Raw genomic sequence first — 26447 nt, forward strand, 5'->3', positions numbered from 1 at the left:
TGGCAGGACACCCACCTCCAGGGACGAGGTGGCAGCAGGCCAGAGAGGAACTCTAATCTGCCCCCGTGGTAGCCTGCTCATTGGTGCCATTGTAGGTGAATACCACATCATCCAGGGAAACATGGAGAATAAGATTCATTTCTACGTGTCCAGGTTTTTAATCACAAGAAAGTCACTTCTTATCTCCCTTCCTGCATCTGCCTGGCTCTATTTCTCTCTGTCTCCGGGTCTGTCTGTCTGTCTGTCTTTCTGCCTGTCTGTCTCTGTGTCTCCTCTCTGTCCTTGACTTCATATCTCTTTCCCCTTGACTATCTCTATCTTTGTCTCCCTATTTGATTATGTATTTCTTTGTCCCCCCCCATCTCTCTCTATCTCTCCTGTCTATCTTTGTGTCTGGATCTTTATGCCTGTGTGTCTCTCTGCCTCTGTCTTTCTGATTCTATCCCCATCTCTTTCTCTCTGCCTTGTCTGCCTCTTCTTCTGAGTCTTTCCAGTTTAGTTTTTTAATCAAATGGATTTTCCTGCAGAAACATGCCTTGGACATCACAAGGAAAGGTTGAGGGTAAAGGAAGGTGAAGGAAGCTGTAGCTGTCTGACTATGCCGAGGGAATGTATGTTTCCTAGGTAACAAGTTCTCCTTATCTTCCGGCAGGTGGAGAGAGAAGCAGCCACAGGAAGGATGGAGGAGAGAGGTCTTTGGGAAATGCCAAACTGAGGTTGCAGAGCAGGTGAATTCCTTGCAGGTGGGCCATTGACCTTGTCTGGGCTGATGCTGGGCACAGCAGGGCCCGAGGTGGCCACTAATGTTGCAGGATAATTCTGATTGTCCATCTACCTCTTGGACGCTGGAGGGTGTGCTCAGGGCTTACAAGTGGAGACTGTTAGAGCATGAAGGAGGCCTGTAGGACCTTTTATCCACCACCTTCCCCTCTCTGACTTTCTTTCACAAAGGACGGTAGGCAGGCCCAGAGTGTGGGGGGGCTGTGACCAAGGATGACCAGCAAATTGCCAGCATGACATGGAAGAGACCTCAGATTCCCCACTCCCCACAAGATTTGTCCAAAGTGCAGCACAGAGGAAAGCATTAACTATGTTACCAAAAGACCCGGACTCAGATCTTAGCTCTGATACTGCAAACTGTGAGACCATGGGCCTCTGCTCTTTCACCTCCTGAGCCTGTTTCCTCATTGGCAAAACAGGGACAGGAATACTTGTACTAGTTAGCTGGCTGGGTTGTCACTCTTACCAGAAAGGATCTTTCCATGCCTCCTCAATGGGCACTGTCCTCATCACTGGCTATCATCATACTTCATGGGAGCGCACGTCACTCCCTTTCCCACCTCTGACCTTCAACGCGCACACACAAGCACACGCATGCATGCACCACTACACCCACACTCACATATGCACACACACACATGCATGCATGCACTTCCGAGTGATAGTCTGACTGTCCAGTGAGTGGCCAAGTCTAAGTCCTTGCCTCTGCGTGACAATACCCAGGGGCCGATGACTTGGGCCCCCGGTCAGGACTGACACAGTAGCCCTCCAGCTGCTGCCATCAGCAGTGACCTAAGTCACCAAAAGTCCCCCAGTGGCAGGTCCAAGCCTGGCAGGCTCTAGCTCAGTAGAGAATGAGCTGTGTCCAGTTTCCTGTACCGAAAGGTGGTACAAGGGCTCTCACCATAGCTTGCTCACATTTGAGCCTTGATATGATGGGCCCCCTCCAGAGAGCACAGGAGCCTGTGGGCCTACCTACTTCAGGGTAATGAGCTGACTTGGAAGAACAAATGGTCTGCTGTCTGAGGCATGACCATAGGCCCAGGGATGGACACACTAATGAGTGAGGGCAGGGGGCTTCTTTGCTCTGGGTCACGATGCTCACTCACTGCCCAGATGTCCCTGTTTCTAAGGTGAATGACCATGCAACCTCCTGTGGGCCTGAAAACAGCTTATTCTAAGCTAAATTCTTAGATTCTTAGGGCATGGAGGAAGGCGACTCAAATCTCAAGACACCAGGGGGCCCTGGGATATTTGCATAGCCTTTGGGCAAATCTGGGGCTAAACAAGAGAATCCATCAGATCTTGAAGTCTGGAGAGAGGGGTAATAGCTACACCAGCAACAACACAAATAGTATTAATCCTAACCAAGCCCAACAAAGCACTAACCAAACGTGGCATCCATAACATGTAAACAGCCAGAAGCAGATGAACCCATCCTTGCTTAAAGGGCCTTCTTAGGTCACAACTCTACAGAAATACTTTTGGAACAAGCCAATCAAAGCTGAAAACAATCCCAGGCTGCTGGATTTATCAAAGGTAACACAACAAAGTTCACCCCTGCATAGAGCCAGGATCCAAAACAGAATCCAAAGGCCCACCATGGGTGACACCTGCAAGAACTCAACATCCTAGACTGGCAAGAGCATCAAGCAGATGACTGAGTCACGTGGATTGCATTAGGACAAAAGGGTGTGGGGTTAGGAGGGTGATTCATTGCCACCAGAAACTGCAGAAGGGTTATACTCAAGGAATCCAGACTCTTATCAGCACAAGGAAGGTAAGAAGATGGCAGAAACTGAGCAACACATCATTGCAAGCTGAAAGAATATCTAGCAAGTCATGAGCTGGTAGATAGAATTTTACCCCCTCTCTTTCATGGACTGACAGATGGCAAATCCCTGCATTACAAGTACAGACCCCAAAATTTCCTTGAGAATTCAACTAATAAACTGTAGTGGAGGCAGGATATTGCCACAATCAAAACTGTTTCCCATAATCCCTTGGACATAACCTTGATCCATAAAACCTTTACAACAATGTTTCTAATGGATGTTGCCCCACCAAATATTCATCACTACAAATCTGTATGGGGTGAAGACCTTTCCTACTCTGGAGCCCCGACAGAGGAAACCCAGATCACATGGAGACAAGAGGTGGCCCACATCATCCCCACTGTCCTGTCTGCTAATCAAGTGACTCCAGCTTCAGGGAGCTCACTCAGTCTATGAAGGATGGACTTTGATCTTACTACAGGGGTGTGTGAATGACTTGGGACAGCCAATAATTATGTTCATTTTGGGACCATAATGGTCATGTGGAGGTGCTTTAACTAAAACTAAGCTGATTCAGAATGTCTGACTTTGACCAGATGAAGCTAGATTGATCTGGTTTTCCCAATGTAGTAAGTTCTGCTTGTTGTGTTCTGGGTTTTGTTACCCACACATATTTCATCACTCTCTCTTTTGCTGGATTTTTAATCCTTCAGTTCTTAAAGAATGGACACTACTCCAAAGAAAAATGTATAAGCTGTATTTCATTGACAAAGACACTATAGTGACTGCTAGTATGGGGAAATAAAACATTTTAAAGATTATTCAAGTTCGTAAGGGCAAAGATACTGCAGTAGTTTTCCATTTCCCTCTCCAGTTCATTTTACAGGTAAGGAAATTGAAGCTAATGGGTTTAAGTGACTTGCCTAGGGTCACACAGCTAGTAAGTGTCTGAGGTTAGATTTCAACTCATTAAGATGAGTTTCCCTGATTCCAAGCCCAGGGCTCTATCCACTGTGCCACCTAGCTGCCTTTATATATAGATGTAGATATTGATTTACCAAGAAATAGGGTTGTTCCATAATTATAGAAGCACCCTAAAGGGGATGGAGTACTGCCATATGACCTTAATTCATGACATATGTTATGAAAATTTGAAAAAAAATATCAAAGGGATGGAGGTAAATTTGCCCCATTGTCCTGGGAACTTGCCTGATGTACATCCCATCAAATACCTAGAGGATACAGTTAAGGCCAGATATGGGAAAATAGGCTGTTTGTCAAAGGCACACTTAATATCCAAGGTGATAAAAGTATGGTTTCTTGATGAGTTAAAGAATATGTGTCCAAATCTGGCCAAGTCACATCTACAAAATGACTACTGCAAAGAGAGTGGGGAAAATCACCTATTGAAAGTTTAAAAAAGAGGTAAGAAGTTGTTGGGTTAGTTGCATAAATCAGTAAATTTCATGAGGTGACTCTGTCCCAGTTAATTTGTACCCTGCTGTAACGCTTTTGTTCAGCCCCACAAAGCTATTACTGTACGTACCCACGCAAGAGTCCAGAGGACATAGCTATAAAGGGATAACAGGGCAGGGATTTGTCCTAGGACCAATTCTATCTGAACATCCTTGAAAGGGATGAGCAGAACAAGATGAGAAGGAGGAGAGCTATTTCTCATATCATCCTCAAGGCCACCCTATGAGGCAGGCACCAGAGGGATCAGTATTCCCACTTTATAGATCATGAAACTGAGGCTTGGATGGATTCAAGGATGTGCCAGGGGTCTGAAGCCCAAATTTTGTGATTTCTGTCCAGCATGTCAGAACCTAGGTCTTCCTGCCTCTTGAACCTGAGATCATCTAACCCATCTCCTGTTTTACAGATGAGGGAAGTGAGACCCAGAGGAGACATAAAGGCAGAGATCACAGATCCCTAGCTGAAAGTTACCTACTCCAACTCCTTTCTTTATAGATCAATCAACTGATCAGAAAATATATCTAAATATATCTAAAGAGGCTACTATGTGCCACACACTGTGCTAGATGTGGATACAAGTATGAAGAAGGAAATAATCCTGACTTTCAAGGAGCTGACATTCTGAGGGGGGAGGGAAGATACTATGTACACGTAAAAAGAGAGCCAGGGCAAACATAAAGGTAATAAATACAAATATATACAGTGGAGTTAAATACAAGATAACTTGAATGGGAGAGCTCCTAGGGGATGGGGGAGGGGAATCAGGGAAGGCTCCCTGCAGAGCCTGGTGCTTGAGCCACATTTTAAGGAAGAGAGTGATTCTGTGACATGGAGGTGAGGAGAGAGGGCATCCCTGTCAGGAAGGATGGCCAGGACAAAGACACAGGGACAGGAGATAGAGTGTTGTTGAGTGAGAAGCAGACAGAATGGAATAGTGTGGTGCTGGGCCCTTCCTTTCCAAACTCAAAGCTAGGCTGGCAAATGAGGGAAGGGGCATCTCAGTACCAAGGACAGCACCAGGAAATCACCAAGCAAGAAGGCAATTCTGTTCTTCCCAGCCATGGCCTGGAGGGAGCTCATGCTCAGCCCCGCTGCTGCCATCACCTACTGCATCCTTTTCTCCAAGGCAGTGATAACTGCCACTGTAGATTGGGTACTTTGCCCTTCCAGACTGGGCCATAATGGTGGTGATACAGGCATGGGCTTTCAGGTAGAAGATCCTACATGGGTAGTGGGCACTTCCTTCCCCAAGGCCAGGGAATGAGACCTACCCCCCTCGCAGGCACTGCCAAGACAGAAGCCAGTGCTGTGGGGTGGGACAGATATGAGCAAGTAGGGATGATAAATATTACACTAATCAGATGGTCATGATTTAAATTACTTTACATGGTAACAGGCTGGCAAGTCAGTGACATAATAAGATGAACTGCAGTCAGTGTGAAAGAGATTGTGAGCCTGAGGAGGAAAGTGGATCCAGAGGAATTGGATCCAGAGGCCTAGAAGTGGTGGCAATGGCCACGTGCCCTGGTCAAGACCATGGGGCTGTCTAGGGAAATATGGACTCAGTCAGCCTGGGGCCAGGCCATGGACAGAGGGATGGAAGGCCCTGGATTCTGCTTGGCAGCTGCAGACTCCCTATCCAGCAGGACACAGTGTGTGGACTGATTAGGGCAAGAGGGACATTCAAAAGAGCACATCCCTCTCTTGCTCTGAAGGAAACAGAGGAGGGGTTTCCTAGCCATAGTTTAATCTGAGAGCAGCAAATGTTCATAAGTTCTTTGGGCTGGAGATGTGTCTGCTTAAGCCAGGGTCATTTGCCTAAGGCCATCTGACACTGGCCATTCTAAAGTCACAGGCAATCTCTGATCTGCTCTCCAAACTCACTGAGCTCAGAAACAGCAGATGCAGATTTCACATCTGCCCCAGCTCCCAGCCCCACCTGTCTTCCCAACAAACTTGACTGGAATGTTGAGTGTGTTAAGGTGAACATCTAATGTGCAATAATCCTGGAGAGGTTAGCTGGCTAGATTTTGAAGGGCTCTGAATGCCAAGGTAAGAATTTTGTATTTTATTCTAAAGGCATAGGGAGCCACAGAAGCTTCTTGAACAGATAAGGAAAGTCAGATGTGCTCTTTGGGAAGATTTTTGTGGCAGTTGGGTGGGAAGTAGTCAAGAATTGGAAGGACCTGGAAGCCAGATGTCCAAGGAGAAGCTATTGTAACAGTTAAGGCAAGAGGTGCTGTGGGCTTGGACTAGAATGGCAGCTGTGAGAAGGGGAGCAATGGGAGAGAGGCTGTCCAGGCAGATCTGGATGTGAGGGGAGAGGGAGAAGGAAGAGTTAAAGATGATGCTGAGGGTGAACCTGGGAGACTGAAAGGGAGGAGACTGGGGAGTGGTACCATTAAAGTGAAAGCCAAGGAATTCTAGTTTGGACATGTCAAGCTGTAGGTGTCTACGGGGCACCTAGGTGGAGATATTGATGAGGCAGCACTGGGGCTCAGGAAAGAACCTAGGGCAGAATTTATAAACCTGGGAGACACCTGGACAAAAATCATGACCAACTTATTAAGTTAAATGAGTGATTAAATTACAACTAAAACCATATAAATTGATGAGTCAAAGAGAGTCTGGGGGATGGGAGAGAGTCAGGGAGAAGATGAAAGAGAAGGGGGGAGGGAGAAGTGAGGGAGAGAGGGAGAGACACAGAGACAGAGAGAGACAGAGACAGAGAGACAAGGAGAGACAGAAATAGACAGAGGGAGGAGGGAGGGAGAAAGGGGAAGAGACACAGACAGAGCTGCACTTCTAGGAAGAAACAGCCATTTGTCCTGCAAAGGATGAGCCCAGAAATCTGGAGATAAAGCAGTCAGGTGGGTCAAAAGGAGAAATGATAAGGATGGAGGGGCTGAATGGGACCTCCCTGAAGGGGAGACTGAGGCAGCTGCTGTGGGCCTGACATGAGAAAGAGATTCTCTCCTTCTTCAGAGATGTGTGAAGCTAGAGGCTTCTGGTGATCCACATGGGCATGAGTACTCTGGCCAAAAGAACTCTATAGCTTTGGATGAGAGGCCAAAGCCCCAGGGAGTAAGCCCAGGTGGTGCTTCTGTGACTGGGGTCTGCTACAGGCAGGTAAGGGATTCAGAGGAGCAAAGCAGGTTTGTGAAGCAAGCAGCAGGTGCAGCAGGTATGTGAGGATGGGATGCCTGGACCATAGCTTAAACAAGAGTGTTCCTCACCCTGTGAAACTAATGGGTGGGTTAACTGATACCTGATGGGACTTCTCAAAATGAAGCAAGAGAACTTTAATCTGAAAAGAAGCGAGAACAGCTGGGCCCCTGACAAGCTTGGCATCAGAGAGCAGCTGCTGTGCAGGGAGCAGGACATCAGAGTAGGTGCAGCATTCAAGGAAGGAGCCAGGCCTAGAACCCATGGCCTCAGATAGGTCTAGACCCAAGTCCACAAACAGGAGAACTAGAGATGCCAACCCAAGGAGGTGAAGTGGACCCTCAGGATCCTGGAGACTTCAGAGGAAATGCATACTTAAAGTCTGTCCCTTTGGAAAAGGTCCCAGAGAAACCGGGCAGGTAAACAGTGGGTGAGTGTGGAAAGCATCCTCATGTAAGGAAAGTCAAGGGTGAGTGGGGGACTTCAGTGCGGAACAACTGGGAAAAGACCCAGAAACAGAAACAAGTGTTCCCTTCATGAAGCCCTGAGCACAGACATGAGGAGAGAGTAGACAAGGCATGGGGGGAACATCTCAAGCCTGGATGGCTTTCTGAACACCCCCCCCAGCCCAGGCAGTCTACAGAATGATGGGGAGTGCCAGTTATTTCCACACCTGCCAGAGTTCTCTGTCTCCATAACAAAATGAAACAGAGCAGCCCTCAGTTTCCTGATTTGCCATTATGATTATTTCATTCTTTAGAAAAGAAATAAGGAGAAAAAAAGAAAAAAAGGAGAAATAAACGAGGGGAGATCCATTTCCCCCCAATGTGCCCCATGCCTGGAGGGCTGTCCTTCTCCTTCTCTGTCTCCTGGCTCCCTTCACATCCCAGCTAATGGCCCACTTTCTACAGGAAGCCTTTCCTGATTGCTTGAATGCTGGGGCCATCTGTCTCAGAGCGCCCCCTCCTCCCCTGTTGATCCCTTCACCATCTTGTTTGTACATACTTGTTTCTGTGTTATCTCTCCCGTTAGACTGTGAGCCCCTCGAGGGCAGGGACTATTTTGGTTTTTACCTTTCCTTGTGTCCAGCGCCTGGCACATAGTTGGCACTTGATAAATGCTTGTTGATTTGATTTGACTTGGGTTTGAGATTCGCTACGCAGGATGTAGTTACTAAGGCTGACTAATGGGAATTTTGTCAGGAAGCCATGTCTCCCTCCATCTTAGAGAAGAAATCTGGGCATTGCTTGACACGCCCCATATTTGGGGAGAGCAGGTCTCAAAGAAATCAGGCAATGGCTATGCAAGGGCAGAACCAAGATGGCAGAGAAGCAGGAAGAAATACCTGCCAGAGAGCTTCCCCTCCCAAACAGTTCCCAGCAGGTCTCACTCGGGCTGTGACCTGGCTCATACCACTGTCCAAGCCCTGAATGCTCATGAGGTCCCAGCCTGAGCTGTCCCTGGAAATGTGACTGTCCAGCATTGGCTCTGGGATGCATGCCAAATTGCTGCTTTGCACAGCTGCAATTCCAGCCCGAGTGGACAGTGTAGTGTAGGGGTCACTGGCTCCGTCCAATAATGGGGGACTATCTGTGAAAGAAATGGCTCTCTTTTCCCTCCTTGCCCCTGGACCAGAGGCTGCTGGGTTTGCCCATTATCTTGGGGATGTCTTCCTGGGTGAGGCTCTGAGTAGGCCAGAGGGGGAAGACTTTCTTGACCGTCTAGACTGGGCCCATTTCGATTGCAACCTTTAGCAACTCATCCCAGCTGGAAAGAGCAGGTTTGGGGGAGAGTGATAGCTCCTCTGCCCACAACATTGGAGTTGAAAAGGATGTCATTGAGGAGGCTCCTGGAGGTCAACATAGTTGGAACTTAGCTGCAAATGGGGGCCCAGCCACAGCCTTGCAAAGGGTATTGTATTGTATTTTATTGTACTGATGGAAGATTCTGGGAGGCACTGGACTTGGAGTCAGAAGCAGCCTGGGCTCTGACCCTCTCTCTGGCCCTTACTAACTGTGGGGCTGTGGTCAAGTCCCTTTACCTCTCCACATGCATAAAATGGGGATCCTAACAACACATACCTGTCATCCCTCCATCCCAGAATGGCATCCAGGTGTCTGGTGCTCACTGGGAGAGCCCTGGGATTGCCCTTACTCAGCCTCCATGCAGACTGGAGGAGACTTTGCCTTGGCCAGAATTCCCACTTGGCTCAGGCCTCATAACTATGGACTGCCATAATCTTCCCACCTCCACTTCCACTCTACTCCAAATTAAAAAACAGAACAAAAATCTCAACAAAAACCAAACCAACAAAACCACGAAACCCCCAGTAGCCATTCAAATCCTCAGAAGCGACTTAGGTGCACTTTATTAGAAACGGCAAAATAGATTGCTGAATTAAACTTAATTACATGTAGCTAAATTGGGAATTAGCCCCTAAGCAGCCATAAAATATCACCAAGAAGGCTCATTTGCCTTGGTAGCAGAATGTCTTTGGCTGACTAAAGGTACCAGAAGGCATGGAGATTTCTGGTTGCTTCTCCTTAGACTTTTTTAGGTAGAGGAAAGAAGGGGAAAAAAATCAGACAGCTAGCTTCAAGAGACATCCTGCTCTGTTTGATCCCAGCTTCATCCTCTGGGGCATTTCTTCCCCGATCAGGTGCAGCCTGATGTAGAATTTGGAAGCCCCCCTATCCCTTCCTCCTGATTGGACAATGTATCCCAATTTCAAGGTATTCTATGGAACCACATGCACTCAAAACAATCACATGAGCCCCCTCTAAGGTGTTTACTTGTATAAGCCCATCAGATGACACAGTTCACATTAAAGGCATTTAATGAAATGACCCAGAAAGAAAGAAATCAAATATTGTCTCCCCATACACCTAGAGCACAGTCTCCCACAACTACACATACAATTGGTGGGAAGAGTAGACACATGGATGGTGGGTGTATAGGCAGGAACATGGGTAGGGAGGGTGTGGCAACCCATGCCACCTCTGGTGCTGCAGGGGCACTGACTTGTGGGGCACCAGCAGGGCCACCATTTTGTCATTCCTCTCTGAGTCTGGTCTTCCCCTGGTCACTCCCCTGGTGTTGGCTTCGAAGCTTCTCTTAGTTACCAGCTTCTGAACATCAGTCATCATCCTTACTCTCTTCCCACAAGAGGAAGAATGGGGTCTGTCATTTCCCTTTTACCCTTGGAGCCTATTAGTTTAAGCTTCAGCTATTTCAGAGATTCAGGCCCATTACAACCTAGTCATCAATGCAAGAAATGAATCTTTCTCTCTTATGTGTAATAACTAATCATTGCATTAGAACCAAGGTTTCTCCCCTCTTCTAGTTCCTCATCCAGAAACCAACCATTGTGAGAAATATCTCTTAGAGATTTACCCAGGCCAAGATCTAATCAGAGAGTAAAAGAAATTCTAAGTTTGGGCTAATGGGTGTATTCCTGCTCATTGTGTTTGCTCCCACAGGTCTGGGGAAAGGTTAATTCTCCCTATTATTAAGACAAGTGACACTTTGACAAACAATTGACAATTGAGTGATCTAAGTCATGTATCCCAAGATAGCCCACCTCCCATTTGATGAAGTAATCAGAGGTGATTAGGCATCCCTCAGGAACATCTCTTTGAAGGGCATATAAACTGTGACCCCACTGCCATTAGGGCCTTTCACCTAAGAGAGATGGCCAAATGACCATCCTTTTATTAATAACCTGCTGGCCTTATTAATAAAATTATTAAATTACCCAGAAATGATGTCTCTTGAACCTTTTAAAATGTCACATAAGACTAGAGGAAGTCCTTTGGTTGCTTTTTCTCTGTATCAGAAGAGGAATTTATTCATTCCAGAGTCTCACCTGTGGGTGACTCTCCAGATGGAGAGTCTTTATGCACAGCGGATAAGCTTTTTTGGAACCCTGACTAGCCAGGCAGCTAAGCAGACCCCAGAGGTATTTCTTCTGCCCTCAAACTAGATCTTCTTCCTCATCAAAAGCATTATCTCTGTCCTAGAATCTATATAACTTAAGGTTGGAAATTCCTTTTAATTTCCATCAGTTCTGGTTTGCCAAGCTACAAACTCATTTTAAAAGATTGACTGACTTACAGAACATCCCTAAAGCCTATCTGCATCTAGGGCTGGGGGTGCTATTGAAAGGATTTTCATAAACTTCAGCACCGATTACAACCCTGTACCTTTATTTCACAGACACTGAATGAGCAGGTGCCCACAGTCCTTGGGATCCCTCCCAGGTGATTGCTCCCAAAATTTGGCAGAGGCCTCCTTCTCACTTCCATAAAAACCCTAGGGTCAAGCTCTTTTATCTGGAGGCCACCTTTGCTCAGTGCTCAGCAAGTCCATTTTAATACCCAGCAGTGGGTTTTTTTGGTCCAGAGAGAAGCAGAGTTTTTGAAGAATTTTTGGGCCAGTGGTCCCCGATGCCCTGACAGGCTTGTGGACTATTTGTACCACTCTGGAGCCACTGAGTCCTCCATACATCATCCATAGCATTTAATTGCATAAAGAACCTCAGAAATTATCTGGGTCCACCATCTCATTAAAAAGAAAAGGAAACTGAGACCTTATAGCCAAAAAAAAGCAGAGCTAGGCCTCCTGTCTGCCAGTCCAGCATTCCTACCAAACTACATGCCTCCTGTCAGATGTGCCCTAACCACTGGTGCCAAAGATGATGAACCTCACACAGTGCATTCAGAAGACTTTTGCTGAGCCAGAAGAATAGACTCTATCAGAGTCTGGCCTCAAAAAGTCAGCAATGCCCCGAGGAAAGCTGGGGACTGGCCAATAGGCAACCAGTAGAAGGTAATCCTCTGATATCTGGCTGGACAATACACCTGTTGTCTGCTGGAGTGGGAAGGGGGCAGAGGCTTTTCTCCTGCTTTACACAAAGGTATCAACTATTCTTCTCATTCTCATGTACAAGAAAAAATTATGTTGTGTTAAAGGGCTCAGCTGTGAATGAGCAAGAAGGTGATGCCAGGGGTAACAAGAGAACTCCCCAAGTCCACAAACCAGGCCAGCACTGTACTCTGCCTCCTCACTGACCAATACAGTATGGGCAAAGCTATCTCCACTCAAAGCTGCCCACAACAATTAGCTTTATCAAGATCCTTTGGACCATGGATCACACATGGGAAGTGTGCTTTGCTAGAGATGGCCTTGGCAAGGACAAGGGCGAAGTTCCTGCTATGGTTTTGGTCATCCTTTCCCAAGGGGATACATATGGAATAGTGATCTGGATGCTATTTTTATTCTTTTTCTATGAAGTGGGAACATTTCCAGTTATCTCTGGCACAATCAAGCCCCAAAGAGGTTCAGAAGCTGGCTGCAATATCATAGACAAATAGCCCTGGAAAATATTTCTGGTGACAGAAAAGACAATTGCAGATGAGACCCAACAGAAAACAGAAACAGTCACACAATTCTCTGAAACCTTTGCCAAGAACAGGGAAATTCCAGGCCAACAGTAGCAATGGATGCTTCTACAGAACACTTCTGACAGATATCCTTTTAATGAGGAGAAAGGAAATCCCTTTGTTGAGATAAGGAACATAAATATATCTGGATTGCCTTCATGCTTGTATGAAAGGAGGATGAAGTTTTAAAAAAAAAACAAGGAATATTGCATAAGGTATTCAGGACCAATTTAAGTGGCTAGAAAAATTGATTTGTTTTCACTTAGAAATTCAAGTTTCATCTAGAGTGATGACGACCTTAAAAACGAGGAAGGAACAAAAGACATGACTGAATGGTACAACACAGGAAAAAATGTCACAAAACCAGTCAGGGACAAATACCCACATAACACAAGAACTGGTAGCATTAGGAGTTAGAGAACTCAGTGAAATACCCTCCCCCCCCCGCCAAGAGCTAGGCCCAAACCAAACCAGATCAACATCCTTGGCAACATTACAGAAGTCTGTAGGTCAGGACATAGCCTTCCTGTGGGCACTGTCTTTGGCTCTAAATATGTCATAGCTGAGAAGATCAGGTCAGGGATGTGACACACAGACCTCAAAAAGTCACTCAGAAGGGCAACAATTCCCAGAGAAAGGAAGAGCCAGATGCAGCTATTCCTGATGACTCACTATGAAACAGAGGTACAAAGATGGCAGGGGATGTGTGTAAGTAGCACCATTAATGAATGGTGGCAGTCTGGTTCAGAGCCTGGGTCAACATTAGCAGGTATTAGTTGGGAATGATTACAATCCTGGATGGATGGACACACAGGTTAGAAGCTTTAAGCCAAGTGAAGCTCAGGATCTACCCCAGACAGACTTCAAGAAGTCCCTCTGGACTCAGTGCCTCCACAGGGGAGCTCTCTCTTCTCCCTCCTTCCTCAAAGTGCTTATTTGCTCCTGTGAAGATGAGCCAATGTGCTAACAAAGATGTGGCTTCCAACTCAGTCATGCAATAAGCATTTACTAAGTGCTTTCTATGCCAGACCCTGTTCCTGTCCCCTCCAGGAACACAAGAAAGGTCCCTGCCCCCACCCACAGGGTAGGATATGAAGGGCCTGGGAGAGTAAGGAGGGAGGTCCTTATTGCTTGGTTGGGAAGGAGGCAGAAAACTCTCAACTGTTTTACTGGAACACACCAAACCAAGGTGGGCTGGATGAGGCAACTCCTAAGTTCTCTTCCAGCCATTACATTCTATAAGGTATTATCTGACTTGCCCTGTGGGGTTCTACCATTTCCATGGAACAAACCTAGCTGGCCACCATGGGGCTGTCCCTGTCATCCTGAACAAGGCAGAGAGATGGTGTATGTGAAGGGGTTCACTGGCAGAATAACAGGCACCAATGGATCAGAGAGAGTCATCTACAGTGCAGACCAGACAGAATTGTGGACCTCCCACTGAAAATGCCACATTTGGTATCTTCTGACCTTAGAGTTCCAGCCAAGTCTGAAAAAAACACAACATGGCTCCACTTCACAGAATTCACAAGAAGGAATAAGGATCTGGGGTAACGCAAACTACCATGGGGGAGCATGAGTTATGGAACCTGTGGTCTAGGGCTATGTGCCCCCTTCCCCCTTTCCCCATTCACTGACTCACATAGGCCAGATTTGTTCTCTGACTGGCCTGACTGACCCCAAAGGGCCATATTGTCTTTCTTTGGTTCATGCCTCACTCAGGTCTACTCCAGAAAAATCTCCTAATACAGCTTATGTTTGGCTTGGTCCCCACAGACATGGGTCACTGAGGTCCCCACTTCTCATCCAAGAATTCTAGGTAGTGGGTGCATATTGAGTAGAGGACAGCTTTTATTTCACCCCACAGAGAATGCAAAAGATGCTAAAGTATCACACTCACATTCTGTGAATCCCTAGCTCTGCCCTCCTCCCCCAGCATCTGACACTGTTCCTCATAGGTTCTTTGTGACATGCTGGTGTTTGGACCTTCCCCAGAAGCAGAGACACTTTGTAGCTGCCAGACAAACTTGTCCTTCCCATTGGATCGGCTTTGCCTGAAGAATTCCCCGTGATGATAGGGGGTGGCAATCCCCTCCCCTGCCCTAGTCATGGTTGAGTTTTTCTACTGTGGTGGCTGAATGGACAATACTCTGTTTTCCAGCTACCCCTTAACTTCTTCTAACTTAGATCTACTCCTTTAATAGGTAAAAGGTCAAAAGAAGGTGGTCTCCACCCACTTTCATGGGGGCATGGAAGGGAGACTCATCTACTAGGGTGAGGCTGAGTCATCCAGCCCTTCTCTGAGGGAGCCCATGTTCTCTCCACTGGGTGCCATGATACTTCACTTCAGGAAAGTTTCTGATTGCCATAGAGCTCATTCCTTGAGTTTCTTGTGTGCCACCATTTTTACTTAATCGATTGTCACATACATTAGAATGAGGAGTGTGTGGCACAGAAAGGGACCACGGAGAGCAGCCAGTCCAATCTCTTCATTTTCCATGTGGAGAAATGGAGTGGAAGGATGTAGGATCATGGAACAGTGAAAGTGGAAGGGGCCATAGACAGCATTTGGCCCAATCTCTTTACAGTGAATAATGATCCAGCTCATTCTGTTTAGCCCCTAAGGGCAGCGCTAGGAGTAGTGGAGGGAAAGTATCAAAAGACCAATTTAAGCTGAAAGTAAGAAGGCAGCATCATGCAGGGGATACAGCCTCCGGCTTGATGTTGGGAATGTCTCAGTTCAAATCCCTTCTCTGTTACTAGCTGTGTGATATGGAAAGTCAGTAAATAACTGTGTACCTCAGTTTCCCCATTTGTGAAATGGGTATTAGGACAGCATTTACCTCCTGAAGTTGTTGTGAAGATCAGAATGAGGTCATACAAATACAGCACTTTTCAAAATATAAGAAACACCAGCTATTACTGTCATTAAGGGTAAATGTCCTGATGAGTAATCTGCAAATGGAATGGAAGGCCTCATTGGAAGACCTCAGTCAGAGGCCAGACACCCACTTGTCAGGTAGATGGTCAACAGGATTCCTGCTGAGGGGTGCTCCAGAATCACTGGACCCCCAAATTCTTTCATTCAGTGATGTGGGGGTAGGTGGATCAGCAGTTACAGAGGGACAAGGGTGTGGGCATGCCCCTTAGCACTCATGGATCCATTCAAAACTCACTGTGGTCGTTGGGGATGAATGGTTGGACTTGGGCTACTCTGTGCTGGGTCTAGAAAAGGTCTACCCCTAGACCAGACCAAAGACCAGAGACCAGATGATTCTCCCTGGGCCATTTCAGTCTATTCCTCCCCACCAAGGAACCAGTTTAAAATCTGAGCTAAAATATGGAGTCCAATATTATGATTTCCAGTTTTGACCCACAACGAAATCTCATCTCAGTGACACAAACTCAATACAACCTCCAAGATGGCCTTGGGATGTCTCTATTTCTGAGTCAACAAGGTCCATGGGAAGTCTGAATGACCTGTAAGCTCAGGTTGGGTTAGGGTTAGTCATGGCAAGACAGAAGCTCACCAAGGTCATGAGCCCAGGGCTCACTCTTCTGTCATCTCTAGTCAACAACCTGTGGCCTCTCTTGGCTCCCATCTTCAGGGTCCCTCATGGTAGTGAAGGGGATCTAATTCAAGTGGGCAGAAGGAAGGCAGCCATGAGTGTTTGTTTGTACTGGGAAGGTTTCTCCATTCCCTCATGTCCTCTTCCAAATGCAGGAAAACCAGAGCACAGCATGTCTCCTCTGTCCTAGGGATCAGCTGAAGCCAGGCTTGCTGGAGTTGGTGTGTTAATATAGAACTGACTACTGCTTAAGCTCCTTGATGGTGGAATGATGGTTCATCATTATCCCAGGTGCCAGCAACAGTACCTTCAGCAGCCACCAAAATACTGTGAGAAAGGATTATCAAAACAGAGCAAGCTCACTTGTGGGGAACATCTCAGCAGCTGGGGGTGGGGAAGGAAGAGAGAGAGGAGGAGAGAGAGAGAAGGGGGAAGAGGGGGAGAGGGGGAGGGAGAGAGGAAGATGGCGAGAGAGAGAGATGGGGGGGAAGAAGGAGAAGAGGAGGAAGAGAGGGAGAGTCAGAGTCAAAGAAGAGCCAAAAATGCACAAGGGGGTGGTAGCTCACCCACATCCTCCCCATCTGCATCTCCCTTGTGGGCTTGGCTGAGACATGAGAACCTGCTGGAATGCTCTGCTTACCTACTCAGTCCTCAGAGTCCAATCCCAAGGATGCCTCCTCTGAGCAGTTGGCCCTGATCACTCATCAGAGATGACCCTCCATCTGCCTGGGGCCTCCCACTGGGTTATTCTGCCCCCCGTCTCAGGCACTTCCCCATCACAATGCTGCAGATTCTTTTTGTCTGTTTTGGCAGATTGGCTCCTGCCCATCTGCCTTGTGCCCCTCCCCACCTTGGCTGGTGACTGTATCTTTCAGGCACAATTCAGGAGATGACCTGCTTCACCTGCTTCAGTCCCCCGGTCCAGACTCCTCCACAGCCTCACCCACCATCCTGACTTCCAGTTTACCCACTCCCAATTCTGGGACCGTGAACTATGATCAGTCCAACTTTGCCATGATTTCTGGATGAGGTGTTCCCCTAAGGCCTCATTTCATTCCTATAACTTTCTGGGGCAAAAGGCCCCCTCCATGGCCACTGCACACCTTTGTATGTTGTCTCCTCTGTGAGGGAAGGCACTGTCTGCTTTTGTGTGTAGCCTCCTGGTTAGCACACAGTGCTTGGCATAGGGTGCTTAGTAAATGCTTTTCATTCAGTCACTCATTCATAGCTGCTGCATATCCACCAGCCCTGTGCAGTGGCAGTTTCAGCACATTTGGCCTGATCTTAGTGAAAAGAGCAGAGTCTCTTCCTGCCCTTTCTGGCTCATCACTGGACAAGCAGCCACTGACTTGGTTCTCAGAGAGGAGCTGAAACATCCACCAATTAAGCCTGTCTGAGGCTTCTGCACAACAGAAGGACTTTCCTGCCTGCACCTCCAAGCTCAGCAGGTCATCAGATGGCCAGGAGTGGTCCTCTCCCCATCCCACTTCCGAGGGCCTACGTGTTGGAAGCTCCCATGTCCAGATTCCCAGGAAGGGACCTCCTCTTGGTCCTTTATGGTCTAACTCAAGCTGTCTCCTCTGAGGAGCCCTCACAGACATCTGCCCCAAGGTGAGCCTCCAGATGGTGCCCCAGAGGGGCTGGCTGTGACCATGGGCAAGGTGAAATGCTGCACATGAACACGCCATCCCCTTAGCCATCCCTCTGGAAGGAATCCTCTTCCTGGGGGCCCTTGGCTGGGGGCAGGGAGGTTCTCTGGTGTGCATCATATGGCAGCTCTTGGTGCTTGCTTCCTGTTCCCAGAACATGCTGCTCAGGCCAGGTGGTCGTGTTTCTACATCAGCTTCTTGTCTGCAGTCTGCCATGTGCCATGGGACTACCCTCACTGCTGGCCATTGAGGAATTCATTCATTCATTCACTATACCAGACCTACTCGGGGTACAAACCTTTGCATTGGGTGTGTGTGTGCGCGTGGCAGTGGTGGGGGAACATACAAAGTTTGGTAAGACCCTGCCCCCACCCTCACAGAGTTCCTGGTCTTGCCGGGAAACAAGATATCTGAGCCAAGAGCTGTAATATGCCATACTCAGTGCAAACTCAGTCACTCAGTCAGTCAACAAACATTTAGGAAGTGCCTACTCTATGCCAGACTAGTGCTAAGTGCTGGGGGTACAAAGAAAGCCCAAAGGCAGTCCCTGCCCTCAGCTGCAGACACCAGGAAATAACCAACAGGGCATCAGGAAAGGCTTCCAGTTGAAGGGAGACTTCCTGGAGAAGGTGGCCTCTGAGTGGGCACTGAGGGGTGGGTAGAAGGGCCCAACAGGCCCAGAGAGTCATCAAGGAGGAGCCTGAAGCAGGCCCAGGGAGGGAAGGGAGAAATGGCAGTCAGGACTTGGACCCAGGACTTCGGACTGTCCTTTGCTCCATCCTGCTCCCTCCCTAAAAACAGACAGAAAAGCAAAGGGGGTGGGGAGGGTCTTGGGGAACAAAGACTTCAGTTTGCGGGCAGGGCATGGGGAAGGGTATGGTGGCAGAGGTAGGCGGGGCCAGAGCCTGACTTGACTAAGGAGGTGATAGGGAGCCAGGGAAGAGCTTTGAGGAGAGGAGGGGTGTGCTCAGGGCAGGGGATGAGCACAGTTCACAAGGATGACCCAGACATCAGCCAGGTGGCCGCAGGGGGGGGGGGCCTGTTCTCAGCAGGGAACCTCTGTTGTCTGTTAGCGATGACCTTCCCCTCCCCCTCAGTGTCATCATGCAGCATGGAAAAACCTTCCCAAGAGGGAAAAGGAAGTGTGGTGTGATTTTGGTCAGGAGAGCCCCTCCTGGCTAGAGTGCCAGACTTCCAGGAGACCTGGGAGGGTCAGGACAGGCTGGACAGCACGTGGCATTTTGACTCGAGTGGAACAAGAAAAAGTGAAGTGCTGGCCCCAGCCTGGGTGAGGGGACTAAGCATGACCACAGGAGAGCCGGAGCCAAAGTGGTGACCAATGTTCCCACGTTAGGGTGGCTGACGTTCCACGGGGGGAATGGACACTTCCAGTCAGCACTGGCCTCCTAGTGTCATCAGCTCAGCCCCCCCTCTCCTGTGCTCTGTCCCCTGGCCTGCCCCCAGCCTCCAGCATCTTGCTGGGCTCCTGAAGGCTTGGCTGGTCGGCCCTGCTAAGCTGGCTGGCGCTAGGACAGACTTTGTCTTTGCTGTCAGAGGTCCAGTCCAGCTAAGTCTGGCGAAGCTTGTCCCCAGAAGTCGGCCAGCCTCCTGGGAAGGTTGTCACCCAGGTAGGGGGGAGGATCAAGCATACCCTGGGCACCCACTCTGGGAGCCCTCCTGAGCCTCCAGGACCAAACCCTGGCTTTGTTGTGGGAGATACTGATTCAGGCACAAGACGAGAGGCTCTAAGCATAGCTAGGTTTTTCCGTCCAGGTGCTGCCCATCTGCCGTGTCCCTGGTAAAATCTTAAGGAGACACAGCCAGTGTGGCTGGAAATGAGGCTGGGGACTTTTATGGAACTCGCGGATGAAGAAACTCCCTTTAATGACCAAGGCAGGCCAGCGCCCTAATAATGAATATACTGGTCATCTGGCCCAAGCTGACCAGCAGGGGCTAGAAGCTCCCATGGGAGCATTCGGTGACACTACATCCCAAGTGAGGGAGCAATTGAGAGCCCTTCCCATAGAGTGGCATCACAGGTTCCTGCACCCTTCTGCTACATCCAGCTCACATACCCCAGCTCTGGGTCCCAGAGGACTCCCAGTGTCATCACCAGCTCTGAACTGGCCATCGAAGGGCACGGCCAGGAAGGCACCAGAGCATCACCATTTGGGCCCCGCGCATGAGACAGACAGACAGACACAGACGATCCCTACCTGAGCAGAGGCTGCTTGGGGTATGGAGGCTGCTCACCCCCCGGGCCCTGGGACGCCTTCTTGGTCACCTGCTTATAGATGTTTCTGGCGGTCACACCGATCCACAGCATTGTGGAGAGGGTGGAGTAGTGGAGCGTGATACCAACCTGGGGGAGTGAGCATGTGCCAAGATGCTTAGGGACTGCCTGGCTTCAAGGCTCCCAGCAGATTACCACTGAGGAAAAGGACCCAGAACCCCCCAGAGGATGTTGCCTTCCAAGGTGACTGTGGCGGGTAGCTCAGATTCCCCTACTGAGGAGGGCCTGGGCATCGCATTGGGGTGGGTGGCACTGGGGCCTCGCCAATGGCCCAGACTCCACCAGCGAGGGGCTCTGGGTCTGTCAGTGACTCAGAGCCCGGCCAGTACATGGCTCCAGGTGCTGCCAGGGCAATCCTGCCCCACATGGCCACTGGGCATCGTCAGCGTGGGTGGGGAGGGCAGGCCCTGAGCCTAGCAGGAGGCCCAAAGTGACCTCAGCACTGGCTGCTCTCTGGGGCCCCTTCAAGGCTCGACTGGCCCCTCTGAGTGGAGACTGCAAGAGGCAGGACCAAACTCCTCCCCATGCCCCCTTCTGTAGAGGACAGAGACAGATGGTGTGCCTGGTTTTGGCTCCACAGAACACAATGCCCTCATGCTGGGTACCCCCCACCTTGGTGTATGTTGTCTCCCCCATTAAACCGGAAGCTTCTTGAAGGCAGGATCTCCTTTTTATAAATTGTATCCCCAGAGTTTAGCACAATGCCTGGCATACAGCAGGTGCTTAATAAATGCTTGTTGGATTGGATTCTTCAGTGAGGGCAGAGTCTCATAGGCCACTAGGTAGCAGAGGGGAGACAGTGCTAGAATAGGAGTCAGGAAGACCCTGCAGACTCCTAGCAAATTACTTAGGTGCTCTGTGCCTCAATTTCCTCATCTGTAAACTGCAGGTAATCACTCCTAACAATGAGATCCCTTATGTAAAGTGCTCTGCAAAACAGGAAGTGCAGGGCAGCTAGGTGGCATAAGAGTCAGGAGGACCTGAGTTCAAATCCAGCCTCAGACACATAACACTTACTAACTGTGTGACCTGGGCAAGTCACTTAACCCCATCGCCTGGCCAAAAACAAACAATGAAACAAACAAACAAAAAAAACCCCTGGAAGTGCACTAGAACCACCTGTGATTATTATTTCTAATGAACTCTGCTGCCAGGTTCTGCAGACCAAGGCAAGATGAAGTACAAAGACCAGGCAGTGGGTGCCCACCTCCTGATCCCTCCAGGGCGAGGCAGTGGGTGCCCACCTCCTGATCCCTCCAGGGTGAGGCAGTGGGTGCCCACCTCCTGATCCCACCAGGGCGAGACAGTGGGTGCCCACCTCCTGATCCCAGCAGGGCAGGGCAGTGGTGCCCACCTCCTGATCCCAGCAGGGCAGGACAGTGGGTACCCACTCTTAGATCTTGCTCCTCATGGGGCATTCCTTTCTCCTGTAGCCTGGGTCACGGGTCTGAGAGCCATGGGATTTGGAGAACAGATCTGTCTTCCCCAGCAGAGCACCTGCCTGTCACTTGTCTTTTAGGGAAGGAGATTTCAGGAGGCCTGGCCGGCTCAGGAGCACTGGCCTCTCTTGACCTTTGAAGGAGAAAATGCCAAAATGTGTTGGAAGAAGTTACTGTTTTGAAGAAGAGAGTTGGATGGTGGCCCAGCTGGCTGAGACAAGAAGGGCAGATGCAGACGCCTCATGCCTGCGAAGCTGGGGCTGTGCAGACCACTGGTCCGCTCTCCATGTGGGTGCCAGTCATGGAGAGAATTATGTGCATGGGGGAGCCCTGAGATTCCTTCACGGCTGTGGGCATCTGTGCTTTCTTTGTTCAGGATGTGAATGAGTATGGGCACCATGTGGGCACCAGGTAGGCACTACATGGGCCCTGTGTGGATGCTGAGATGCCAGACGGGAACTGTATGGTCCCTGTGTGGGCACCAAGGTGCCAGGTGGGCACCGTATGGGCCCTCTGTGGGTGCCATGTGGGTGTTGAGGTGCCAGGACCTTGTGTTCTGTGGACCTTGTGTGGGCCCCGGTGGGGGGGTCTCCTGGGCGGTCCCTTGCTTGTGGTTGAGGTGAGGTTACCATGACGTCCCCATCACCAGAGGAAGAGCTTCCGGGGCCAGTCTGGCACCTCAGGTCTCTTTTCTCTCCCCTTCCCGCAGGGGGTCCCTTTGTTCCCACACAGCCCTCATAGTGACTGATGGGAGCCCCAGTTTTACACTGCAGCATCTTATAGGTCAGTGAGTCTTGAGCTTAGAGACAGAACAAACTGTAGGGTCACCTGGTCCGCTCTGTGCCCACCTACTATGGCTGCGGTTGTTGGAGACCTCCAGCAAGGGCCAGCTCCTCCATGTTGGGACAGCTCTAAAGGCAGATCACAGACTCATGGAATCAGAGCTTGGCGGGGTCTCAGAGACCCTCCCATTTTATAGCTGCTGAAGGGGAGTGGCTGGCCCAGGGACACACAGGTGGGAAGCCTGAGAAGCAGGATCTGAACCCAGATCGTCTGACTTTAGAGCCTGTGCTCTTGGAAGGTGTTGTTGGGTTAGTCTCTGGGGCTCTGTGTAGCCTATAGAAGGGAGGAGTGGGGGCAGGGAAGAGCAGGGCTGACTGTTCTTCAGGTGTTTGAAGGGCTGAATGAATGAATGAGCACACATTGACTGAGGCCCAACCCTGTGCCCGGCAGACCCTGGGCCATGAGAGGACAGTCTAGGCCCAGAAGGGGCATGCTGTCTAGCAGGGGAGTCCTGGCCAGGGAGGGACGGTGCCCTAGGGATGGCAGTGGGCCATAGTACAGTGCATGATGCAGTCTTCCCAGGAATGGCGGTGTTGACTGGATGGCTTTCTCCAACTATGGAGGAAGGCAGGCCATGGTGTGAAGGGGCCTGGGGTCAGGCTTTGGGGTGAATAGGACCCTGGAATGGAGATTATGGCATCAGATTTGGAGCTGGAAGAGACCTCTGAGGCCATGGAGCCCACCTCACTCATTTCACAAGCTGAGGCAGACAGAGACTAAGTGACTTGCCCAAGGTCATACATCCAGGAAGTGTCTGAGGCAGGATTCCTGAGCCCAGGTCCAGCCCTCTTTCCACTGCACCTCCTAGTGGCCAGGGCAGAGATAAGACTTTTTCTGCTTGGTCCCAGACTGCAGGACTGGGGACAGCAGGTGTAAGGTGTGGAGGCAGATGGAGACGACTTCAGTAAGCAACCCTAAGAGTGAGAACTGCCCCACAGTGGAAGGGGCTGCCCCAGGCAGGGTGAGCTCCCCGTCCGCCAAGGGCTCTCTTCAGTTCTCACATCCTCTGGTCCAGGGGTCTCTGTGCCCAGCCTGAGTTGGTTGGAATCATCTCTTGTTAACCTCCAGGCTGGACTGCCCTGGCCCCTTCCTTGAGAATCAGGACCGCCTGGTCTCTGGGACGAGGCTCTGGACTGATGGCCGGTTAGCGTGGACTCTTGTCCCCAGCCACCTTCCATGAGGACATGGGCCCTTGGGTGCCCATGAGTAACAAGTGAGGCTCATATGAGTATCCCAGTGATCCCCAAGGGGGCCCCCATGCTGCCACACCCAGTGGCTGCCCCCTGATACAGTGACACTCCATTCATTACATGTGAGGTCCTCATTGCTATGGAAACGGTGAATTAGCTAATTACGCAGCCTGCGTCTGGAGCCTCTGTCTGATTCTACAAAATGAGGCAACCTTAGAGGCGGTAACCCAACATTCTGCAGTCAAGGACAGCATGTCTCTAAATGGAGAGTGCATTAGTGGGTGAGGGCCCCAGCCCAGCCCTCTGATGACCGAGCACAGAGAGGTTTGTTTGGTTTTTCTCCAGATGAAGCTGCGGACGGCCTGGCAAGGCCAGTTAGCAAAGTGACTCTGCTTCCTGGGACAACTTGGCATGGGCCTCTTGGCTAAGGGGAAGAGGGTGGACTTCTAGAAAAAGCTTCCATTCAGGACCCAAAGGAAGGCCCAAGGCCCAGCTTAGCCTGGTGTGAGCCAGGAGGTGACCCAGAATTGGCACCTGGTCAGGCTGGGGCCCTTAGCATTCCAGTTTGGGGCAGGAAGGAACACATTTGTGCCCATCAGTCTCAGCCCAGCTGTTTAGTGCCCCCTTCTGGAGGTGGGGGCCTCTCATGTTTGCCTGGGCAGCCTTGGGGGCCAAGGTCTCTGTGAAGGTTGGTCCAGGCCTCCCCAGGGTGCCCTATGGGTGAGCTGAGGCTGTGGCTGTGGCTGTGGGCCCCCTCCCCAGGCTGGCTTTGGGGGAGGGATCTCTGGGTAGGGAGGAGGCCAAGCAAGGCCGGCTCCCCTCCTGAGAATGCTGATGATGACCATCTGGTGATGTTTATTATGTCCCCTAATAGTTGTAATTAGCCCCTCTGTTGCCATAACAACTGTCAAGCCCCTTCCATTACCATCAGTGTCCTGGGAGAGGTTGCAGGTGGGGCTGGTGGGGTGGCTCCTCCCTGGGGAGAACAAGGAAGGGCTCCTCTCAGATGGGCACAGGGTGGGGTGGCTCTCCGGGTAGGGTGGTAGGGGGCTCATTTGGCCAGCCACAGAGAAAGCCTCACTCCCCAGTTGATGAAAGGCCCCAAGTTGTCTTGACTCTGGGCAGCCTCCTGAGTGGTCTCCAAGGCTGGGAAGGGCCCTGGACTCCTCAGAGCAAACCACTTTCTATTAAAGTTTCTTTCCCTGCCTCCCCATCCCCAAAGGAGGCAGCACATTCCTCACCATCTACAACACCCTTGCCTTTTCTGCAGGCCTCGGGAAGCCTGGGGAGGGGTCTGCCTGGAGTCATAGGGCTCGAGCTACTCTGGCAACAGGAGTGGATGAGCCTCGCTGGTCCCCTCCCCCAGACTAGCATCTCCCCAGGGCTCTGTGCATGAACCGGCTGCCGAGCACCCATTTTACTACTTCTCAGTGGTTCTTGGACCACAGGCAGGGTGGCCAGCCTCTCATCTATCAGGAAAACATTGGCTTTCTTTTCTGGGGATCTCACATTTTTTCTGTTTTCAGGGTGAGGAATGAAAGCATTATGACCCTTCCTGGGGCATAATGAGTAATAGCTAACTATACCCCAGGCATCACACAGATATTGTCTCATTTGATCCTCACAACAATCTGGGAGGAAGGGGCTACTATAATCCCCATTTTATAGATGAGGAAACTGAGGCAAACAGGGCAAAGTGACTTGACCAACTAGGAAGTGTCTGTGATCACATTTGAACTTGGGTCTTCCTGACTCTAGGCCTGGTGCTCTGTGCACTGTGGTGCCCTCTGGCTGCCTCCATCATTAACAGGTACCAAACTGAGTTCTAGAACAGGCATCTCTAACCCAGGAGATGTGGGTTTAAAACTGGCAATGCCTCTTACCAGTTCCATGACTGAATGAGTCTCTTAATTTCTCTAAGCCTGTTTCCTCAACTGTCAAATGGGGCTTTTGTGAAGATGGCTCTTGGCAAAATCATTCTGATCACGGGAAATTGAGCCCCCTCTCCCTCTCCCACAATGGCTGCTGCAGCCTGGGAAGCCTGCCTGCCCCCTCAGTGGGTGCCAGGGAAGCTTGTTACAACCTGGCCACTCCGTGAACTCTTACACCGGCTAGATTCTGTTTGAACACAGAGTGCAGGGAGAGCCTGGCATTGGCACCAGCTCTGGGGAGGGCACCCACAAAGCAGTCCCTCTGAGCAGATCCCAGCTGCTGCAGACCATCCTCCCAAGGTTAGAGGTAGGATCTCACTGGCCAGAGAGGGTGGGCAGAGAGCTCCCGCCCAGCTGAGATTCCTTCGCTCCCCCCATCAGACACAGAGACCATCATGTCCTTGACCTCGCCCTCACCCATAGATGCATCACTTCCATGTTAGGCACTTTGAAATTCCCCGATCAGATCAAAATCTCTTGGCATTCCACCTCTCACTGCTGACTTGTGACCTAAACTCTATTCTTTTCCCTCACTCTGTCCTCGGTCTCCCAGGCCATCAGCTGGCATTGGCCACACTCTCCTCCCTTCCTTGCCACTCTGGACTCTTTGGGGAGCTATCTTCTTGAGTCCCTGGCCCCTTATCACCTCACAGATTACTCCAAGTCAAGCCTCAGCCTGAGATTCCTGCTGCCATCTGTAGTGATGCTACTGAATGTTGCAATGTTGTTGATAAAGGGGGAGAAAATCACATTCTGACTGGATTTGCCACAAATTTATGGGACACAAGGCTCCCTGGGCCCTCCCTGCTGCCGGGCAATCCCGCTCTGCCTTCCTCATCTCCCACTCTCCAAACCTCCTTGTACCTCTTCAAGCCTCCCATGGCTCCCCCTTTCCT

General features: G+C 50.1%; 1 protein-coding gene across 1 annotated transcript in view; it reads right to left on the bottom strand.

Annotated features, from left to right (window-relative positions):
• The window catches only part of ADGRA1 (adhesion G protein-coupled receptor A1), a 288662-nt gene that overhangs the window by 24440 nt on the left and 237775 nt on the right, over positions 1–26447 (bottom strand). The window contains exon 17 of the mRNA XM_020973047.2: positions 20072–20217. Coding sequence (XP_020828706.1) covers positions 20072–20217 — 146 coding nt within the window. The remainder of the gene's footprint in view (positions 1–20071; positions 20218–26447) is intronic.

Source organism: Phascolarctos cinereus, unplaced genomic scaffold, assembly GCF_003287225.1.
Source record: "Phascolarctos cinereus isolate Bilbo 61053 unplaced genomic scaffold, phaCin_HiC Scaffold_3;HRSCAF=262, whole genome shotgun sequence".
Classification (NCBI taxonomy): Eukaryota; Metazoa; Chordata; class Mammalia; order Diprotodontia; family Phascolarctidae; genus Phascolarctos; species Phascolarctos cinereus.